Genomic DNA, 23,201 nt, shown 5'->3' on the forward strand with positions numbered 1-23,201 from the left:
CCATGTAAAGTTCACACATCCAGCATCGATGGATGATTTCTACTGCAAATTAGCGCCTCAATACGGCCCGTAAAATGTGGCAAGCGTTCTCCTGGCTACAAGTTTAGAGGCCATTAAAATAAGACTTGTCTTTTCCTCTCCACATTGGCAGAAGTCGCTTCCCTCCTGGCAGGGCTGTTAACAAATGATTCTGTCCTCTGTCTCCCTCTCTCTCTCTCCCTCTCTCTCTCCCTCCCTCCTACTGTCTTTTTTCTTCCACTCCTTTCATTTCTGCCCCCTTCCTACCCCCACCCCCGCCCCTGCTCTTTCCGTTGAAATAATTCAATCTGTCCGATATCACATAATCACCTGGGATTTATTTTTTTTCCCCAGCTCAACTTTATCGCTCTCGCTCTCTTCCTCCAGTGGCCGCGACCCATCCAACCTCCTGAAAGAGAAGGAGTCTCGGGGGTTGGGGAGGAGGTTAGGGGTGGCGGATAGCTCCCTGAGGAGCAGGGAGAGGGGTGTGTGTTTGCCGTTCTCACTAGGCACATGTGAACAAGCAGCCAGGCACACCGAGAGAGGTTCAACACCCCCCCACCCCCCCACACACACACCATTTCCTTCTTCTAGGCTCTGTGAGAAACGAAGCGAAAGCGAGAGGAGAGAGTGAAAGGATGAGAAACCCACACAAAAGAGAAAGAAAGTGAACCGTGTGAAGCAAAAGAAAGAGAAAAAAAAACAACAAACGCAAAGCCGTACTGGATGGTGGAGTAGAGAGAAGGGCCAGGGCCCCTTCTCCCAGACCCACCGTCCCCTATAAGAACTGCCCAGGAGTGCTCTTATGGCTAATTAAAATCCAATATGTTTCACGCCTGGCAGCCAATTGTTCCCTGGGCTTGTTTTCCCATTCCAGAAGCTCCGCAGTCTACCTAATCTTCCGAGCAGCCCCGGGTCGAAAGGTCAAGCCAAGACTCTGACCGCTGCTCATGGGGGTGGGGGGGGGGGGGGGGTAGGAATTCGAGGTGAGGAGGGCCCTCTATGTTTATCTTTCCCTCCTATTCTTTAGGTTTTCTCTCTCTCTCTCTCTCTCTCTCTCTCTCTCTCTGGGCTCATCTCCCTCTCTCCCTCCCTCCCTCCTCCTTGCCCGGTTCCTAATCCGTCCTCCTGATTGTTCTAAGCTGATTTCAGGCTGGCCCTTGGGAGGAGACGGGCTTCTGGAGTCGGTTTTAATTAAGATTTAAAAGCAGCCTCCCTCAAGAAAGGAGATTGAGTGGTTCTGAGATGCGGACAGGGAGGCTGCTCCTCTGGACGGAGGGAGGGGAGCGGATGGATGCGAGCAGAACAGATTGCGCGGAGAAGAGTTGGGGGGGAGGAAAGTACATTTTCAGCGTTGCTGTCTCACCTTCGCTGTTATCCTCCTCATTTCCCCATCCTTTGTGCTGTAGAAATTCTCACACCGCTGCTGGTGTGGATAAGCCAAATGGCCCCTTCCCCCCCTCCTATCAATCTCTACAGATTGATCTGGACTTCTGGAGATTCAGACTCATATCCTGCGAAGCTGGTATTGGATCGGTACGGGGGCCACAGGCAGGCAATCTCCAGGTTATCTGGCCGGTTCGTTAAATGATCAATAGTGGCATCTGATGGTTTAAGAGTCCATCGTGCTTCACAACATCTACGATGCCAGCGCCCGGGAACCACATTCGGCCCACGAATGAGGTTTGTTTATTTCGGCTGCCAAACTGGAGATGGCAGGAAGAGTTTTAAATGATTTCCTCTGCACACTGTTCTTGTCATGTTCGTTTGGAGAAACCAAGAGATTGTTTCTCTGTTCCTCTCTGTCTCCCTCTCTCTCCACCTATCTCGCGTTCTCTCGGCCTCTTCCCCACCCTCTAGTACATGGACATCCCCCAATGGACACCCCAAGACGTCCTTGTTAGACACTTAATTAAAAGGCTTATCACGGTGAGACACGCCGAGACACTCCAGCGTGCGGCTGGACATCAGAGATACTGGCCCCGCTGCCAAGCCTTCATTTATAACTGCTGTCTGAGCAACTGTGTGGCTGAACAGTACGTGTGGGTCCGCGTGGGTGTGTGTGTGTGAGGATGCAGGGACGGGACAGGACGTGTGTGGGACAGAACATGCACTTTTAAGGGTTGTACTGCATCAACATCTTAGGCAGTATAGTTACAAGAGGGGTCGCGCGCACACGTGTGTGTGCACGTGTGTGAAAACATCCACATCTGTCGTGTTTTTTACCCCCTGCCAACGCGCACACACACACACACACACACACACACACAGACCCGCACCCATTGCATCTATTCTTCACACCTCATCCATGCTCTGTTAACTGTCAAAAGCTGGTAACGACGGAGCGCGCTAAAGTGACCCACAATGAAGTGTTTAAGTTCATCAGCAGGGTTCACGCCCGCTAGGTGCAGGAAGGGGCAGGGCGGTCCGGCGGGTCAGCCGGCACCCCGCCCACGGCATTCTTCCACAGGGCCGGGCTGCGATCGACACACAGGAACCATATGTCCAAACGCGCCAGTCAATGGAGCAGGCCAACTGGAAGGACAAAGGCCTTTTCACCCAGTACAGACTGGGAAAACGCGGTGATTCCATGCCACAAACACTAGGACCAGTCAACAGGAAGATAGAGAGGGAGACAGAAAGGGAGATGGAGAGAGAGAGAGAGAGAGAGAGAGAGAGAGAAAGCTTGGTCCTTTCCGTCACATTAACTGCAAACAATTCTGCTTCAGAGCCTTGAGGCCCCTTTTCTGTCTGTTTTTTCTTTCCTTTTTTCCCTTCTTCCCCTTCTCCGTTTTGCCTGATCCCAAAAGCCCCAGGAGATTCACCAAAGCTGCACGGCGGTTCCCGCCGGTCAGAGCCTCCGCTAATAATGTCTGAGATATATAACGGCGGATTTGGTGAGGCGGCTCCTCCGAAGTTCCCGGGGCCATCCGCGCTCTCTCGGGGGCCTGCTGTTTTCAAAGGGCCGCCATAAACTCTTGTGTGGGGGGAGGTTGAGATGAGCGCAGTGGATCCTGAAGCACGAGGTGGTGACAGGTTGGGAGGAAGGGATAATGGTCGAGTAAAGATGTGGAGAGAGCACAATGGCGATCGGGGCTCCAGGGAGAGCCATAGATTAGTCGGGTGTCATGACGCCGCAGCGATTGATATCCGAGGAGAGGGGACAAAAGGTTAAACGTTACCAGGAGACAGCACGGAGACACCAGCCTGCGCTACGTACGGCGCGGCGACCGCCCACGCCATGGGTCACGCTGAAGAGTGATGGAGCGGCCTAGCGGCGGGTGGAGGGAGGTGATAGAGCCAGGGAGGGAAAACGGGGCAAGCGAGGCCGGTGCCTCCACCACGCCCTGGGGTCGCGGCGTTCCCATCGCATCCGTGCGACTCTGTCAGCGGAAGGCGGGTCTGCGGCGAGCACGAGTTCATCGACTCATCGCCCATGTTTTGCTCTCCCGGGGCCTTCAAGTGCTGTTGTGGTCAGAGGGGAGGGCGCGACCCAACACGCGTGCAAAAAGCACACCATAGAGTCTCGGATCAGCTCCAGATCCTCTGACATCACAGCCGCTTCCATTAGGAGCAACGTGTATTATTTCTATGCTCCTCCTCCTTGCTCCTCTTCTGTTCTCCAGAGTGCTTGTTAAATAATTAATTGATTAATTAGTTATCTCATTAATCATTTATTCATTAATCAGGGCCTGATTTTTATAGAGGAAACGGTGTAATCCGGAGAAAAAAAACCCTGACTATACATTTCAGCCTAATTACGCTGCTTTGCTAATCAACGCTAAAGAAATGGAGTTTCAGGAAATTACTTTCGTGTGCCTACTTTTCCACTACACAAAGCAGGATGTACTGAGGTGGGCAAGCAACCATTTTTTCTTCAATTCCTCCTCTCACCGTATTTTATTCCTGTGCTCTGATAGTTCTCAGTCATCAGAATTTTTTTTTTTTTTTTTAAAGAGCATTTCAGATCCAGGATAATCAGATTAGCATAAAACCTGATGGTTTAACTAAAAACTGCAGTTTTTCTTCCCTGTTCTCCACAGGGAAGAAAGCCACAAGTACCAGCCAGAGGTTTACATAAATAGTGCCCCCCACCCTCACACACACACACACACACACACACACACACACCCACACACACACATCGTGCTGAACTGCTTTGGGGCCTTATGGAGGTGCTTGTTGTCTTCCTTACCCTTGACACACACACACACCCCTTCCCCATGCAGACTGCAGTGGGATTCTTTTAATATTTGCCATCTTTATGGTCTCTCTTTCTTACTGTCTGTCTCAATTCTCTCTCTCTCCTCTGTCGTATCTTTCCTTCCCTCATACTCGAAAAAGCAGAGTGCACAATGGAGGCTGAGGGGGCACCAAATGAGAAATTGAATAGACCGATGCCAGTTCCGCATTAACCTCAAAAGCTCTGAAAAGGACGTCCATTAAACAGCCTTAATGAGATGCTCACTGAAGCCACCTCTGTTTATTTTCAAAGGCGGCGGGCGGAAGAGAGGCGCGCATGTGCGGCAGCCTCGGCGCAAGCCAAGCTCTGGACAGCGCTGCCTTTCATTCCTTCACGAACGCAAAAAAAAAGCCGCCGCACGGGAGCGTCCGTGGCCTTCTGTCTCCGTAATGAGACGCACGCATACGTTCGCGCATACATCAGTCCCTCATTAAAATTAATTATAATACAGAGAGAGAGAAGAAGAAGAAAAGGATTAGGTATAAAACGCACTTTCCCCCCCACCCCCTTCCAATTGCGGAGTGCCACAGGGGCCTCCACTGGGCTCAATTAGGAAGTGTGGGCCGCAAATCCCCAGACTAAATTAATTGATACCTCGGGGCATTGAGCCTGACATCCCAGTGGCTCAGCCTAAGCAGCGCATTCCCTTTGTTTTCATTTCCCCGTGCCTTTGAGGGGTTGTGTGCGGAAGCGACACTGAGTCTGGGAGAAGGAGGAGGCCTGCTCTAGTGTGATCTTCTCATTGTCTTTATGGATTTTTAATCGTGCCGTCTTATTTCTCGCGTCGCGTTTTCTCCTCACTCATTGTTTACTCTGATATCTCCACCCGAGGAGCGAGTCAGCCGTGAATATGAGAAACGGCGTTTATTTATTTATTTGTCATCGTTCTCTTCTTTCATTTGTTTTCCCATTTTCTTTGTGGCGAACGCCGCCTGCCGCGGGTCGAGCTGAACGCGGACGGCGCGTCGGGTTTTTCCGAGCGCGGGCCGTTCTCTCGCGTCCTCAAAAGAGCACGTGGGGCTAACGGTCTAAAAGTGCCATAAATCACGCAAAGAGACTCTTCGTGAGCACAGAAAGAGAGACGTGGAGCGACAGGCAGAGACAGAGAGTGCCAGGAGCCTTGCGCAGAAAGTACCAGGGGGCAGGCATCAGTGAAATGACACAACTGGCTCAATCAATGTCACATTAAGACAGTTGCCGGTTGTGTACAGGTGCTCTCATCCTTCTCTTTCCTTTTCTCGTCTCTCCTGTCTCGTGTATTTTTTTTTTTTATTCTCGCCTCTGTCTCCGCACCGGAGTGTCAGCCGTCTGCAAGGGAGGCCGCTCCGTCCCAGAAGTCACGGGAAGCGTGTGACGGAGCTGGCGTCAGAGCGTGTGACGGAGCTGGCGTCAGAGCGTGTGACGGAGCTGGCGAAGACTTGAACACAGAGAACACAAGCCTGACGCTCAGGCCCCTGCGCAGTGACACGCTGGCATCGGCGTGACACACGTTCTAAAATGTCAGTACACACACGGACGTATGCATGCAGACACTCAGGACTGCGGTGGAAAAAACAAACACACACACTCACACTCCACTGGCTTCATGGCTAATTGTTAGGTCCGCATCCTCTGGCGAAGACGAGGGCGGATGATGTGGCCCGACGATGCGATCGGTGTGACTGACGCGGTGACGACATAATTGGAACATTGTGGGGGAGGGGAGAGAGAGAGAGAGAGAGAGAGAGTGAGTGAAGGGATAAACTGAGGGTTGACAGCCCAGCAATACCACCTTGATTAGACCTCCATCAACTTGTCTTCAGCACAGGGGATCGTTTGGAGTCCTCAGTCTGTCAGGAGCCCATTCTCCACACCGTCCCTCATCGCCAGCCACACCTACACCCGCCACAGGTGTGGCCGCGTGTCCTTTTCTCCGCACAGTCCCAGGCTCTCCCTCAAGCAGGCTGACAGACTCACTCCAACCCCTGTAATTTTCATGCCCACAGAGGAAGAGCCATGCATAGCTAGCGAGAAGGAGAGGACTTGGTGCGAGGGAGACTGGGAGGAGTATGGCATCAAGCACAGAGAAGGCAAATCAGCAACTGGTCACGCCTTCTATAACTCCGAGACGGGGGGTGTGTGTGTGGGGTTGTGAGAGATGATGCCTAGTGATGGCGCTGAGTGGGGGGGGGGGGGGGGGGGGGGGGGGGGGGGGGCTTACGTCGGGATGGGCGGGGCAGGGCAGACGGACGGACGGACGGACGGGCTGGGCTGCCGCCAGAGGAGCCTCAGCTCATGCCGCGGGGCTGACAAAGGAGCAGAGAGGGAGGCTGGGGGGATTAGCGCAGCGCGCTAGCACTCTTAAAAAGCCGTTAGGCTGCAATTTAGACACCAAACAACCCTGAAAGGGAGAAGAGAGAGAGAGAGAGAGAGAGAGAGAGAGAGAGAGGGGAAGGAAGAGAAAAGACGACAGGAATGTGGGGGGGGTGAGAGAGCGAGAGAGAGTGAGAGAGAGAGAGAGAGCAAGTGATGGAGTGAAACAGAGAGGAGGAGAGAGAGAGGGATGATTTGTTCCAGGTTCTGAAAGACGGGAACAAGAGCAGGTGGTCCCCTGGCTTGGACAATTGGACAATGAGGGGATTCTGCTTAGGAGATCTGCATGAGGCTCTTCACCACAGAACCCAGACATGTGCACAAGGCTTTCTGCCCAACAGATACTTTTCTATCGCAGCTCAACACACACTCCTCCCACCCACAGTCTCTCTCACACACACACACACACACACAAAACACCCTGCACAATGAGAGTGAGACAAAAGGGCCCTGTGAAATGGAGCTCACTCTCTATAGCCTGGGTTTAGTGGCCGAATGTAAATCTATTCTGTCACTTTTCTTCTCTTGGCACGAATCTCTCCCTCATCTGCCTCTCTTCATCTCTCTCTCTCTGTCTCCCTCTCTATTTTGACCCGCTTTCTTTCTCTCTCTCTCTCTCTCTCTCTCTCTCTCTCTCTCCATTACTCTATGCTGAGATGGAAGCAGAAGTAAGAAGTAGCCCTACCGGCGGAAACCGGGCCCTAAATTCCCAGGTTGCCTTTGCGTCTCTCATTTCGCGAGCTGTTGAATTATTCCCGTGGCGGGCCGAGGAAGATTCGTGCCGGACAGTTTCCCTCTGAGATGCTGGTGTCCGAGCATAATGGATATCAGGACAGGAATCGCAGTCTCGGCCTCTCTGTCTAGCTGTGCCACTGGGGTTCATACCACTCTCAGTGTATATATACTGTGTGTGTTTGTGTGCATGTGTTTGTGTGTGTGTGTGTGTGTTTGTGTGTGTGTTTGTGTGTGTGTGTGTGTGTGTGTTTGTGTGTGTGTGTTCCTGAACGGTAGATACATGCTGGAGCTCTGCGGAGAATCGTCATTGCGTAGGTGAAGTGGTCGCGGGGGGTGAGCAACGCGCACGGTTTGGGGGCCGCGGGGGAGGGGGGTCTTGGTTGTGATTGACACAGGGTTCGAGCACCCAGGCAGGATGGGGGACGTCTCGGCACTTAAATGCTGCCATCGCTGCGGCAGTAAACACACCAGACCAGGAGGACGAAATAAGGGCTGACACAAGAGGAGTACTGTGATTTATCTGTCTCTGAGAGAAGGAAGCCACAAGTACCAGCCAGAGGTTTACATAAATAGTGCCACACACACACACACACACACACACACACACTTTCCCCTAACGCCATCAAGGCTCTGTGTGCATTCTCGGGAGGCTACGGTCTGAGAGGGATCATTGCTAACATCTGTCCATCCATTCTGCTGTGATGAAATATACAGCACTTACCTCAGATGGGCCATGGGTTCTAAAAGTGGCATGGAGAAACCAGGGGTGAGAGAGAGAGAGAGAGAGAGAGAGAGAGAAGGAATAAAACTCTGTAATATGGCATGCTCGATTCGGGTCGGGTCCACCGCTGCACTCTGCTTGGCCCGAGTGATGGGGAAGAAGCAAAGTCAGAAGTCAGAGTAGCTGCTAAATGTGCCCTTCAATCCCCACAGCAGGCCTGCCCTATTTACAGCACAACGCAACACACACACACACACACACACACACACACACTGCCATCCGGACCCGTGAAATGATATTCCATTTTGAAAAATCCGGATTAAAGTGTATCGGGCCAAGCGTGGTTTGACCTTGTTACTAGTGGGTGGGGGAGACACAGGCGTGCACATTCACACACTGTCACACACACACACACACACACACATACGCGCCTACAAGAGGGAAAGCGCTCCGATACAGCTAGGAGACTGTTCATTCTTGCTTTGTGCTCGGTCAACTCGGGCCTTGTTCTTTCAAAGCTGCTGTGAGCGGATTCCTGATTATTCCAGAGACGCGGTGAGCCTCCCGTCGCTCAGAACGCAGACTGTCGTCCTTAGACCTGCTCGCAGGCGCCCGTCAAACAGGCCTTATAACAGCTAACGCAGCGTTCTCTCACGGCTTACAGGACGCTGTCAGAGGATCGGGATGCTTCGGGACCCCCCCCTTCCTCTCCCTCGTACATCCTCCTCCTCCTCATCAGGGCTGTGCTCACACAATTAGGCCCCAAACACAACTTCGAAGAATTGGCTAATTCAGCAAGGAGGAATTATTCCAATTTGAAATGAGTCATTAACCAGCAGAGATCTGTGCTTGGGATTTTCTCTGGAAAGAGATTTGGAGAGGAATGAATTACTCCCGCAGTGTGAACCTGTTTTGTGTGTGTGTGCGTGTTACAGGACTTACATTTTTGGCTTGGTATACATGTGATGGTGGCATGAATACGGTGCGAATGTGTCGTAGTGTTGGTGGGAGGGCCTTGGGTAAGTGTGCATACCGTACTAACACTCCAGTGTTGTCTATAAAGGAAGAAGAGTGACTGTGTGAATCCCTCAAAGATGAGGCTGTTTGCAAGAATTATCGCAGGCTGTAAACGTTTAGATTGCAGTCAATGGGTTTGCAGTGCCTGATGCAAAGGGCAGAATCCCCGATGCACCGTACAATTAGACAGTCCATGAAAAGACACAATAGCTCATGAAGTAGAGCACAGGAAATGGCTGGAGAGAAGAAACACATGCACACGCACACACACACACACCTTGAAAAGCCTTTTGATATAGGATGAGGAATAAGACCTTCCACCGTAGAGGTATTCTTTTACACACACCCACACGCACTCTCTCTCTCACACACTCCCTACTTCCTCTTCTCCGGGTCTGCGAGAACTGACTGGAGGATCAAGAAGACGTGCTGAAAAATCTGCACTGGCTCAGACCAGAGTGGGAACATGGTGCCTGGCCATGGGGGGCTTGGGGGGGGTAGAAGAAGAGAAGTAGAAGAAAATGGTGTGACATAAAGACAAAGAGAAAATAGAGAGAGTTAGGAGTGTGCGTGTGTGTGTGTGGGGGGGGGGGGGGTATTCTGTCTTTGCAGTAGCACCCATCTTTGAGTGGGTAATTGAGTGGGGACCAAACACTGCCAGCCAAGTTCGGAAGCCCCTTTTCAACAGCAAGGGGGAAAAAAGGGCAAAGAAGAGAATGATTGAGAGAAATGGAGAAAGAGCAGGAGAGTTGGGGAGAAAATCCCACTCCCCCTCTGGGGCAGGCGGGGCGGGGTGAGGGTGGGGTGGGGATTGGGGCTATTGAAAAGCTATTAAACTTGCATTTAGCAGGATTGATTGGAAACGAAGAGGCCTATTAAAAGCATGCGACAGGAGGACAATAGCGTGTCTCTGGCCACCGTATGTTACCATGCTTTCTCCGCCTTGGGCCGCCCTGCTTAGCACCCCCTCCACCCCCTCCACCCTGCGTGTTTAAGCGCCCCGGGCCCGGAGACAAGGGCCTGAGAGGGCTCAAGGCGGGATGAATGGACCTAGCTTTGTCCCCAACTGGATCCTCAGTCTATTATTTAACCACACAGGGGAAGAAGAAGAAGAAAAAGAGTGAAAGAAGGGCGTAACAAAACTGGGGGAAGGTCGTTTTCCTTTTACGCCACCACCCACACCACCACCTCTCCGAAACATCCATGAAATAGAGCTATCCGAACAAACCCCCCCACCCCACCGCCACGAACACTCCACAACAATCACCTTTCTTCCTCGGAATGGGTTGGGTACCTCAGGGCAGTGGCCGCAAAAACAGCCGTGCTGATATCCTGTGTGGGTCTGGCTCTCGTGTGTGGGTGTGGGTGTGGGTGTGAGGGAGAGAGCCTGGGAGATGGAAAGCGAGCTAGCACTTGAGTGAGTGAAACTAGAATTAGTCTTGCAAAGGCATTTTAATGTGTTTTCGTTGGTGAATTGATTAAGACAAAAGGGAACTGTGCCTGCATGTATAATCTCACAGCAGAAATGTGAGAGGGATCGTGAGTGAGACAGAGAATTGGGAGGGATGGAGAGAGAGAGAGAGAGAGAGAGAGAGAGAGAGAGAGAGAGAGAGAATGGTAAGAGAAACAAATAGAAAGAAAGCAGTAAAAAGGCAGATGCTAGCTGCAGCCTCCCACTCTCTCTCTCGCTCTCTCTCTCCCTACAACTGACCACAACTGATGGCTCTCAAGGGACTCCCAACACTGCTTTGATTGTCTAACATCCATTTTTACGAAAGGCACGCCATGGCTAGCCATGCACTAGCCTTGTGGAAAAGCGCCTGATTTCCTCCCACCCCCTCCAGCGGGGTATCGCCGCACTTGTCAGTGCACACGGTCCACCATATGGGAGCGAGGCACGAGGTAAATAAGTCATGAACAGCTGACACCCCCCGACGGCAGCCGGTACGGGAAAACGCTGCGCCGCACGCAGCGCGATGCCGCCTCGGGCTCGGCCTTGCCTCACTCCGCCAGCGGAGAATGATGCAACGTTAGCGCTGCTGGCGTCAACCGGATAGCCCCCCCAAAACTCCCACCGAACCGCAACGCCCCACGCTCGTATGGGATGAGGTTGGCGCCGTCGCTCATACGCCGTTTCGGCGCGAGAAGCCGAGGTCAGCTGGGCACGGTGGGCCGGCTGTCCCCCAAGATGCGACGGGATGCCCGCCGCCTTTCTGCTGACTCCACGCTGACGTCCCCTGCGCCTTCCCGTCCTACTCATGTTGTAAAATGTCTTGACCCTGAAGCTCTGGAGCGAGCAGCGCGTCACGTCGCCCAAGAGCTCATCTAACAGACAGAGTCAGTGAGGCAGATAAGGGGACAAAAGATGGAAAAAAGAAACCATTAGCATTATAAGACCGGTGATGTTTTAGACTGAAAGTCACTGGACTGCTCACATAATGAACGCAACCAATGTGTCTAAATAATTCTCTTTTTTTTTTTAGTTGGTAAAATGGTAAATGGTCACCAAATGATCACCAAAGTGCAATTGTTTCTTCCTGACCCCCCCCACCCATTGTTCCAACAGTGACTGAGGCAGCCTACTTTTCCCAGCAACCCCAAGACCAGGTAGTGGTGGCTGGCCAATCAGTGACCTTGCCCTGTGTCATCGTGGGATATCGAGGCATGGTGCAGTGGACCAAAGATGGCTTGGCCCTTGGTGGGGAACGAGACCTACCCGGTAGGAGGTTCACAATCTTATTTTAAATCCGAATAACGGGTGTATATAAATAATTATCATTGCTTCACGCTGGATACATCCTGGGCGAATCCAAAGCATATTTAAACCAGGTTAAAATTCATCTCTAGTCCTCGGGGTTGTGCATATGTAACATCACTATGGTAACCCAAGGGGGAGCGCATTAATAAAAGCCAAGTTTGTTCTCATCATCACCGTAATTATTTCAATTATAGACCAGAAGACAAAGCTCATTGCAGAGCCAGCAGGTAAAGGTCACGCTATACTAACCGTTGCTCAGAAGGAGTGTGTTTGTGTGTGGGAGGAACACCGCGGGCTGGGCCTCTGGTGGGCTGCTTTATCGAGATGTGTGATAAAAGGCAAACAAACCCATTTAATTTGTCTAATCGTCTCAGCTGTCTGGTCTGGCTTGGGACCGGCGCGAGGAATCAATCAGCCGAACTCTGACATTTAAAGCGATTTTCTCAGTGGCTCTGGGCATTGCTATGTGGCCAGCTGATACCATCTCTGGGGGAAGGGGTGTGCGTGTGTGGCGTACACACGAGGCGACGCACGCGCCTCTCGAAACGTCAGCCCGGCCATTAGCCAGCCTCCCTATTCCTGTGCCCGGGTCTGAAGCGTGGATGTGTGTGTCCCTGTCTGTCCCTGTGCCAGGCTGGACGCGCTACTCCCTGATGGGAGATCCTCTGTCAGGAGAGCACAGCTTGGTGATCGACACGGCCGAGCTGGCAGACGACGCCATCTACGAATGCCAGGCCACGCAGGCAGCTCTGCGATCCCATCGGGCCAAGCTCACCGTGCTGGGTAAGTGTGTATGTGTGTGTGTGTGTGTGTGTGTGAGAGAGAGAGAGAGAGAGAGAGAGAGAGAGAGAGAGAGAAAGAGAGAGAAAGATTGAGAAGTCCTCTACCACATACCTCTCCAGTAAGTAATTATTAACTGCAGGGGGAATCACAACATTCCTCATTCCTCAGTACCCAATTTCATTAGCACCATTTAAAACGCTGCCTGAAATGTGAAACACTGCAACTTTCAATTTCCCTGCGTAAACACTTTCTCGCGTGCCCCGCCCCCCGGTAAGTCATAATTTATTCTCAATTTTAAATCATTCCCTGGCAGTATTTTTTTTTTAAACCAAGCAAAACTAACTTGATGGAGCGGCCAAAGGAAAAAAAATGCCTCCCAACGCATCACGGCGACCAATAATCCCCACTGTGAAGGGCCGGGGTAATGTGATTGCTGCAGTCACAAATGATGCGAGCAGGCGGCTCAAATTCCGAGTCTGCACAGTTAGCACATTCTACGGTGACTTGCAGCTTTTGCGTTAACGTGACGTGAATGATCTGCGTATTCACCCGCCATTTAGCGTGTGGGGTATGTACGCGTTGGTGGTAACCGGGTTGGGGTGGCGAGGGCAACTCACTGGGGATTTCGAGGCTGTGCAGCATTGCTGACACCTGGTGGCTGACGGTGGAACATAACTGAGCTGTGATATTTAATTAGTCTTTTTTTGTTTGCCTTTAACATGGCAAATGACAGTGTGTGTGGTTGTGGTATGAATCACCATGTAAATCACAAGAGATTCATTTTAGTGTTCATTTAAGTCCATACTGGAGTTTGGACTGAAATGACTGGTTTCCTCAGGGACTACGGCAGAGAGAGCACGACCAGTTTGGTCCGCTGTGGTCAAATTGGGCCGTAAGAGAAACGCAGGTTTATTTTTAAGACAGTCTTGAAGGGCTGACCAACCTCGCTCTGTCCGGCCTTGCTTGCCGGAAGCTGAAACAGCCGCTGCGTGTCTCCCGTGTGCTAACGAGCGTGGGTGACGGGCGGGCTGCGTCAACAACAAGCAGACTTTGTGTTCGCCATGACTTCTGGTGAAGTTCCCTGCTAGGAGAGGAAGAAATCTCACGTGCTGGAAACAGAGCACGCGTGTGTGTGTGTGTGTGTGTGTGTGTGTGTGTGTGTGTGTGTATGGGGGGCGGAGGGAGGGTGGGCAGTGAATGCATCCATATGAGACCAGAATGTTCCGACAAGCAGTCAGCAGCTGGGCCCACAGTTGAGGGAATAGGGATGAAAACTGAAGTCACCTCGTGCTCCGATTTTATTAGCATCCGGGCTGGAGCGACAGAATCTGGAAGAATCTGGGCAGGTGAGGAAACGGGATGCAGGGCCATACTTAACCATACTGACCCGCTCCATCTGGGTGGACAGGCTGCCTGGACACCAGCCACCAGGGGGCAGGACCCTTCCCAAGAGCAGACCTGCACCTGAGCATGAGCTACAGCTGCCGTTAAGGGTCTTGTGTGAAACAGATCGTACATGGAGAGGCAGCTCCCACAGAGGGGTCAAAACTCAACCCATCGCCCCTTCGCGTTTAGACTCACGTAGGATTTCTGTCCTTGCAGTGCCGCCTTCGGACCCGGTCGTGGAGGGGGGCCCCGTGGTGCGTCTGAAGGCTCACGCCCCCCACAACCTCACCTGTCGGGCTTCGGGGGCCAAGCCTGCCGCGGAGATCACCTGGTACCGGGATGGCGAGGTCATGCACACCGCCATCTACTCGAAGGTGAGCCCATTGACAGCCTGCGGATCTGAAGGGGCTGACACGCGGAGTGGTCACGGCTCGGCGCTTTCGGCCTGCGGCTTTCAGCTGTTTTCATCTCCACCACTGCACTGCACCCAAAAAAAGTTGTAACACTGGAAACTCTCCCTCTGTCTCTGTCTCTCTTGCGCTCTCTCTCTCGCTCTCTCTCCTCTGCACATCTCATGCATTTCTGTCACTGAGGTGTTACTCTTTTAGCTTCTCTGTCTCTCCTTCCATTGCACTCGCTCTCCTGGCACTATCACAACACCCCGCGCCTCTTCCCATATTCCTCCTCTCACTTTCTCATCCCCCCCCCCCCATCTTTACCTCTCCCTCTATCGGTATCTCTCCCTCTCTTTCTCTCGCTCTCCCCGGCACTCCTGCATAAATGGAGCATGTCGAGGTGCAGACAGGCACAAGCATTTGATACAGTGGAGTTTCTGCAGCGAGCAGAGGCAGAGAGAGAGAGCAATCGGGAGAGCGAGAGCATGAGGGAGGGGAAGGAGAGAGAGAGAGAGAGAGAGAGAGAGAGAGAGAGAGAGAGAGAGAGAGAGAGGAGAAATCATCCACAACAATAGTGAAACACAATGGGGCGCGCGGCGGAGCGTGAACCCGGCAGCAGTCGTGAAAGTGTCACGTTTGTCATGCTCTCTGACCGTGCTAAACTGCGCTAAACTCCACGTTTAACAAAAGGCAGGAGCTGGCAGCCACGCACACACACAAAGGCAGGAGAGAGAGAGAGAGAGAGAGAAAGAAAGGGAAAGACAAAGACAGATAAGGAAGACAAAAGAGAGAAACATGAGGCATGAGAAAGGGTGTTGACATGGAGCAACGCTACTCGGTCCGGCATAAAAAACCCGCAGCCGAGTCACATGCGAGACGGCCAGGGAGCGGCCCCGAGCATCGATCGGCCCCTGCCGTTCCCTCCCATAATGCCCCTGCTCACTCTCCGCTCACCCCGGGGCGAGCGGCGGCTCGGCCAGGGCAGCGCACGGGGCTGTGCATGCGCTTCATTTATAAAAACTGCCACGGACGAGCGGGAGGCACATGGAGGGGATGAGTCATCAATAAGGAAAGGCCACCATGAAAGATGAGTGGGCGAGTTGATTAATCCGTCGCGTTTTAGCCATGGGGTGGGGGTGGGTGGGGGTTGGGGGTTGGGGGTGGGGTGGGGGGGTCGATGCGGCGCATCACATCAAGGGACGTGATGGAACACTTTTCAGAAGACAGCATTGCTAAGAGCAAGGCTTGTGTGGCAGTTCATAAAATTTTAATGCGTACACTAAAAATAAAATAAAGTGATTAGACATTATAGTGTTTTCTGGAAGTTGGCGTTTGAATAACCGAGTAACAGATGAATAGGTGATTGAATGCAAAGGGTGGTGTGTGTTGTGCTGATTAGTGGTGTGTCGTATTGATTGGTTGTGTGTTGGAGTGATTGCATAGCGGCCCGGTCTATTTCCGCAGATGCTGATGGAGGACGGGAAGAGGGAGACAGCAGTCAGCTTGTTGCCCATGGAGCCTGAAGACAGGGACTCCGGGCGCACCTACACCTGCAGGGTCCTAAATCCCGCCGCGCCCGCCGGTCGCCAGACCTCCGTCACCATCAACGTCCAGCGTGAGTGCCCGCCCACCTTCTCCGGCAAACATGCTATCCAAGGGCAAAGTTATAATTACTGGCCACTATCACCGCAAGCGCGTAGGTTGAGAACAGAAGATGAGCTACATCAATGCATTCTGGTCCCAACAAACGCTCCTTTTAGGCCTCTGAAGCTCCAAATAATGCTTTTCAGATCTGTCTCCGAGCTGCATTTAAGACCAAGGATACAGTTCCATCTGTAACGCTGCAGACCGGCATAACTGGCCTTTGTCTGGTTGGCTACGTCAGATCCGACACGAGCTAATTATCAAGGTTTTCGCGAGTCCTTGGGTTTGGATCGGGCAGGTTAGAAAGGGGAGAAGGCGACGTTTGTGCTGTGCTCGGCCGCGCATGACGCCTGAGCCGCTGTGTTCCAGACCCACCCTCCGTGACCCTCTCGGTCCAGCCGCAGACGGTGCTGGAGGGGGCGAAAGTGCTGTTCATCTGCTCCGCCACAGCCAACCCTGAGATCACAGGCTACAGGTAAAAGGCCAGGCTGCCATCCTGTAATCCCAGATTACCACGGCATCAGAGCGAGATGGAGATAAAATCCTGGATAGGATTAGGATTACCGGCAATATGCCACGCTCTGGGCTGATTCTGCATAGCGCAGTCGTGTAACAGGAAAAAAAACCAAAAAAACCTAAGCATGTCGCTCATTAATCATGTTATGTAGTTAAGGCTGTATTATCTGAAGGGGACAGTGTATGAATATTAAATATAATTAATCACGTAATAAATATAGAAGTACAATGTTCCAAAATAATATTGTTTAAACTGAGTATTTAATTCAGGCTTCGGCTGTCCTTTTCCTAAAAGGTGGTCCAAAGGTGGCGTTCCCATCTCCGAAGCCAAAGGAAACACTCTGGAGGTGACGGTGGACCACTCCTACTTTACAGACCCCGTCTCCTGCGAGGTGTCCAACTCTGTGGGCAGCACCAACGTCAGCACTCTGGTGGACGTGCAGTGTAAGTCCCACACGGACTTTAACGTGCCTTCGCTCGCGCGGTGCGGGCCAGCTCTGTCGGCACGCCGATAAAAATCCGTTCTCAAAGCACGAGGGTTCGGATCTGCGTCTTGCTGCTCCCGAGCACTGTCCTTCAGACATCATGAGGAGCGTTGAGGCACGCGGCATAAACAGATTAAATACATTCTTTGCATGTGTACAGCAATTCATGAACACTTTTATACTGCTGTATAAAATATCACTTAAACGTGACAAGCAACATGCGACCCTTATCTCAAAGCTTAAATGGCTGTGAAGACTTGAGACTGTGTCTAATTTTCCTCTACACTGGTCTTGATTTGAAAGGTGTATTTCAGAGACGTTGACAGAGTGCTCACTTTTTAAGGCAGCAGCCAAGCATGACATAATAGACTTTGGGTTCAGTGATGCACGCGCGTTCTCAAAAACACACGGGTGCACAGCTGGCGTCAAAAGCCCGGCTTTTGTGTTGAATGGCGAATGAAACGCTCTGTGTTTATGTGCGTGCGCGAGCATGTGAGGTGTATCTTAAGCCTGCCTATCTCCCCTCTCTCTGCCCCACACCAGTCGGCCCGAGGTTGCTGTCCGAGCCCAAACCGCTCACGGTGGACACAGGCATGGATGGTGCCTTCACGTGCTCGTGGACTGGAAACCCTCCCCTCACCCTGGCCTGGACCAAGCATGGCTCCAGTGTGGTATGCTGCCCACCTCCTCATCAATCAATCAATCAATCAATCTCTCTCTCTCTCTCCCTGTCTCCTGATATGGGTGCAATGCTCTTCGATGCTCCGGCCCACAACCCATCTCAGATTGTAGGGACGATCTATATCGATCCGGGATGTGACGTTAAAGAGCATAACACCGGGCTTGACCGGTGCCGAGAGCTCGGGTTTCGTCTTAGGGGCAGACGTGGAGCGAGTTGCTGCCATCTCGGGTTCTGTTTGCGCACAGAAGCGAGGTGGTCCTGCAGAGGGGGCTCACGCTGGCCTGCCACAGACATCCACTCCCTCGTGGCCACCATGGCAGGCTGCCCGATCACGTTCCGCAAAGTGCCTGCAAAAGCAAACAAGGAATGAGGGGGTGGTGTGGGAAGGGGGATAGAGGAAGCGGAGCGGGAAAGAAAGACACCCGGGTCTAACAGCCGGCGCGGTGTGCTAAAGCAACTGGTTATTGTCGCCCTGTCCGCTTGCCCTGCGCGAGAGCGTCGCCGGCTAAATCCCCCCGGCGGCGCGCTCAGTCCGTCGTCACGAGATGTGGGATTATTTGGCTAATTCGACAAACGAACGACAAATCGAGGCCAGTGCTAAACGGATTATTCGGAGTTTTGGCGTGGGGGTGGGGGTGGCGCTAACGGGCGAGAACGCGCGGCGAGGAGGCGCGGCGCTCGCTCTCGCGCCCGGCCGCTCCCGGAACTCCGCAGCGCCGTCGCGGTAAGTTTAATTAGAAGTGTGTCAGCGCGGAGGACGAGGCGTAGCGCGCCTTAGACTGTAATTAAGATGGCTGCGGGCGAAATTACAGCTGAAGTCGAAGGTCTCCCCTCGGTATTGGTGGCAGTGGACTCGCTCCAGCGTGAGGAGGCGGCTATGAAACGGATGACTGGTGTTAATGGTAATGACTTTCTCGCGGGGCTGCAGCACTGTCTGAAATAAAACCGCGCTACTGGGTTCCCCCCGATTCCCGATGGAAATATCGACGTAGCGATAAAGCCGTTCAACGCCTGTCCAGAAGAAGTGGTTTTATATTAACAGAATTGTAACTATATTCCACAGTCGCTCCACGTACGCATCCCAGTTGTGGGGACATTTTCAGTCGAGTAGAATAACAACGATGTCCAACAGTCAAGCATTCCTCTTCACACTCTAGCCCAACCCTCTGATTCATCCTTTTTTTTTTTTTTTTTTTTTTTTTTCCGCAAAGCCATCAACAAGTTTATTTGATAGGGTTACTATACAGTATAATTTTGCCCAGACCCAGCATTCAGCCAGGTATGAATGCTGCGGGCCTTTTTGAAGCCCGCAAAGAGCATTACCCGGCGTGCGGCTCCCGTTGGACGCAGAATCTTTTTGACGCGCGCGTGAATCCGAGCTTGCAGAGGGGCTCGCGCGCTGCCGTGCTGGCACTGACGACAGCCCTCCCTGAACCGCAGGTGCTGAGCAACAGCAACACGCTGCAACTCAAGGCCGTCACCCAGGAAGACGCCGGAACCTACACCTGCAAAGCCATCGTGCCCCGGATCGGCGTCGCCGAAAGAGACGTCGTCCTCACCGTCAACGGTGAGCAGCTCTCGCCGACTTTTTCGCCCTCTCATTAATGTCATTAATGGTGTGCAAATGAGTGTATGTGTTAGAAAAAGTGACTGCTCGCGCTATTCTGGGGCGCGCGATACTCTCCTGTGGCGCAACTGCTACCCTCACTCATTAAACCTCTTCGCACCTCTGTTTCCTGCATCTCCGCCACACACACACACACACACACACACACGCACACATACGTTTCTGCCTGCACCTCTCTCTCACTCTCTTCTCTCTCTCTCTCTCACACACACCGCAGGTCCACCCATCATCACGGCTGAAGCCACACAGCAGGCTGTCAAGCATTCCAAGGGCAAGCTGGAGTGTCTGGTGGGAAGCAGCCCTCCCCCTGACAAAATCGTAAGTGTGCTTCCACCATAAGACAGTTCTCTTCTGCCTGTGTGTGTGTGTGTGTGTGTGTGTGTGTGTGTGTGTGTGTGTGTTTGTGTGTGTGTTTGTTTGTTGGGTGTCTTTGTTAGGTATCTTACACTCAGTGCAGCCTCATTCTTGACGAGCCTTTTCCCCAAGCAGTCTCTTTTTTCTGAATTTTTCTATGCCTGTGTGTGTGTGTGAGAGAGTGTGTGAGGGCAAGAAAATGTTTGTGTGTGTGTGTGTGTGTGTGTGTGTGTGTGTGTGTCCCTGTTCCACACCCAACCTGCTTCATCCCCCCTGCCAAGATCTTAAGTCATCCTCTTCTCTCTTCTTCTGTGTTTCTCCATTACTGCCTTTTGCCTGTTTGTGTGAGGCACGCGCGCACACACACACACACACATACACACACACACACACACACACACACACACACACACAGACAGCACCCTATTAGAGGCTGCTAGATGAGCCAGTTACTCCACCCCTCACACCCCTACAGTCTGCAGAGGTCAGATGTGTTGGGGTCAGGCTCCATAAGCAGGGGGCTAGGCCCCCGGGCCCCTCCGGACTCTCCGCCCACACAGGCGCACACACCAGACCCCAGCCTGCCGCCTGGCAATTAGCACTCAGCTTCCATAACCCCCATCACCTCTTCAACGTGGGCTAGCCTCTTGCCAGATAATAAGGGTCTAAGGTTGGGAAGAGAGAGAAAGAGTGAAAGGTAAGACAAGGATAAAGAGGGGAGAGAGACAGGGAGAAGAAACGGAGGATGAAAAAGAGGACAGGCGAAGGAGACGCAGAGACTCACAACAAGAGAAAGAGGATGTAAAAGAGAGAGAGAGAGAGAGATGAGTGTTTTTGTCTGGATGTAGGGCTGTTATCCCATCAGTCCGGGGCCAGCGCTGGGAGACAGTGCGCCCCGCCACCCCCACCCCTCATCCGGACGGAGACACAACACACGCTTCACCTCTCCACCCCTCTCACCAGACCACCTAGCACAGACACCTCTGAGCGGTTTTGTGATTCTCCACTGACCTGCTGAAAAACAGCAGCTGCCCACCCCTGTCCCTGTCTGCAACGCTCTCCTCCCAGCCCCCGTTCCATAGCAACTCGCCATGCTGGTGTTAAGAGTTCATTCATCCACAAGAGCGGAAGAAAAAGCATCACTTCAGACACTGAATGCTCTGTGTGTGTGTGTCTGTGCGCGCGCGTGCGTGCGTGTGCGTGCGTGCATGATCATTTATATTGGGGTGGTTAGTCTAGAGCAAATATCCCCACATGAATCAACCTTTAATTAAAATGGATTTGATGTTGTGCTACAACCACACAGTGCTCCTTTGTATGGAACTGCACAAAGTACGCCACCTCGTTTAGTGTTTCGTTGTTCGAGACCACGCCCACTCGTTGCCTGGAAACCGCCTGTTTTCAAACAGAGCCGGGAACTCCGCCCTCTCCCCCGCCCCAGGTGTGGACGTTCGGGGACATGATCCTGGCGTCCGGCTCCTCCGGACGCTTCTCCGTGCAGACAGTGAACAGTGACCGCGGGGTGCTGTCCTCCCTCATCCTGTCCGAGACGCTGCCGCAGGACTTCCAGCTGCGTTACAACTGCACGGCCTGGAACCGCTTTGGATCAGGCACCGCGTTGGTCACCCTCAAAGAGCAAGGTGAGGGGTCCTCAGCAACCAGCCCCAGGGAGTTTCACTGACAACTGACTGACTGACTTACTGACTCGGCGAGACTGAAAGACAGATTTAAGACCCTTCCTCTTAAGGCCCTTCCTCTGTGATCAGTATTTCACTCTCTCAGGCCGGGGAAGGGCCACTCAGCTAAGGAAGAAGAAAATACAATTACGCACGGGCATGTAGCTTCTGGGGCTCAAGATGAGATGGTTGTATGGAGCAGTTTGGGAAAATACGCCAGGGAAGTCCAATTTTACCCACAAAGCCCTGGCACAGCTGCGGGTTGTCATTCCACCCAAGCAGGTGCACGCGTGCTACGGCTAATCAATTGTTTGAAGACTGAGATTACCTGATTAAATAAGTGCAATGCAGCCAGGGCTCCTTGGCTGGGAGGAAACCCTGAAGTCACGCCGGCGCTTTGGGGATAAGATCGGACACCCCTGATGTAAGGGTTTCATTTATTACATCGGGCCACATGAAAGCACTTTTCTGCTGCCATTTACATTAAATGAATCGTGACAGGTGGCTTCTCTGGAGTCAGCTCAGTGCAGGAAGCTGGAAAGAGACAGCCCCCCCCCAAAAAAAAGGCTCTCCAGCACTGTGCTTATCTTAATTATGCACCAGCGAATCAATATCATTTAATCAGGAGATGGTGTACTTAATGAATACATCTGCCCCATAACACGGATATAGATTTTGAGCCCGAATCAATTAGTTTTACAGGGTGAGGGGTGTCCCCCGCACTCCGCTCGGTGGCGGGAGCCTGGAGGTTCTCGAAGGCAGGTTGGAGAGCCCGCACTTGCTTCCATAAGAGGGAGGAGCCAGAAACTGGGTCCTCACCGGGCAACTGGTGGGACGGCACGGTTTCCACGGGGGCCGTCAAGACTGCCATCTTGTGATATCTAATTAGAGCAGCTTTGACAGGGGCGGTGCGCGCTCGTACCCGCTCACAACCATTCCTGTGACCATTAGAGACAATCACCAGGCTCCCAGAACGGCACAGTGCGGTCGGACATAGTGAGCGAGGCTGCTTTCCGCAGCTCCAGAGAATGCGCCCTGTGGCCCCCTTCTCCCAACCTATAATGAAATGGAAATCACTCTTAGCTCTCTCTATTTTACGAGACGGTGATTGGCATTAGAGACCACCAAGCAATCCGGCCGGGCGTGATTAACAATTAAGACGTGGAAGCGCGAAGTAATGGCTTTAAAACCGACTTTGCAGTTCTATGAAACGTAGCCTTCAGTCCCTCACACAGCGTGGTTTGCCCGAAGCACTGGATCAGGCAGGGAACTGTGGGATATTTCCCTGCATACCTTTCTTTGTGATTGACGGGTAAACATCGCGATTCTCACTATGTTCCAGAGGCCCTCCCCATACTCATCATCGTCGGCGCATCAGTTGGCGGGGGCTGCGTCTTCATCGTCTGCATCATCACCCTAGTGTCTATCGGCTGCCGGCACATGGCAAAAGGTGAGGTTCGAAGGTCAGGGGTCGGCAACGGCCTCACTTTCACGTGCACGCTTACGGCGCGGTCAGAATTAGACCGTCCAACTAACAGGATAGCTCATTGTAAAGCCATGTCACTTTTCTGTTGCAGATTTGACCTTTGCACCTTTCCAGAACGCTTTGCAAAGCCATTTCCCTTGTTCACCTCCGACCCCTGTCCCCTCTGCTCTGCACGGCAGGTAAAAAGGGCAGCCGCCTGTCCAAGAGCGACATCCGCGTACAGATCGTGCACAGTGACCACAACACCTCCCGTGGAAACGACGATGAAGAGGATGTGAAGGAGCCCATGGTAAGACTCTTTTGAAACTCATTGCTAGCACGAT

General features: G+C 52.6%; 1 protein-coding gene across 1 annotated transcript in view; it reads left to right on the top strand.

Annotated features, from left to right (window-relative positions):
* Positions 1–23,201, top strand: part of kirrel3l (kirre like nephrin family adhesion molecule 3, like) — a 39,391-nt gene that overhangs the window by 11,605 nt on the left and 4,585 nt on the right. The window contains exons 2-13 of the mRNA XM_035534234.1: positions 11,653–11,805; positions 12,478–12,627; positions 14,230–14,387; positions 15,873–16,023; positions 16,422–16,527; positions 16,864–17,012; positions 17,597–17,724; positions 19,176–19,302; positions 19,580–19,680; positions 21,158–21,356; positions 22,735–22,842; positions 23,058–23,167. Coding sequence (XP_035390127.1) covers positions 11,653–11,805; positions 12,478–12,627; positions 14,230–14,387; positions 15,873–16,023; positions 16,422–16,527; positions 16,864–17,012; positions 17,597–17,724; positions 19,176–19,302; positions 19,580–19,680; positions 21,158–21,356; positions 22,735–22,842; positions 23,058–23,167 — 1,640 coding nt within the window. The remainder of the gene's footprint in view (positions 1–11,652; positions 11,806–12,477; positions 12,628–14,229; positions 14,388–15,872; positions 16,024–16,421; positions 16,528–16,863; positions 17,013–17,596; positions 17,725–19,175; positions 19,303–19,579; positions 19,681–21,157; positions 21,357–22,734; positions 22,843–23,057; positions 23,168–23,201) is intronic.

This window comes from Electrophorus electricus, chromosome 15, assembly GCF_013358815.1.
Source record: "Electrophorus electricus isolate fEleEle1 chromosome 15, fEleEle1.pri, whole genome shotgun sequence".
Lineage (NCBI taxonomy): Eukaryota > Metazoa > Chordata > Actinopteri > Gymnotiformes > Gymnotidae > Electrophorus > Electrophorus electricus.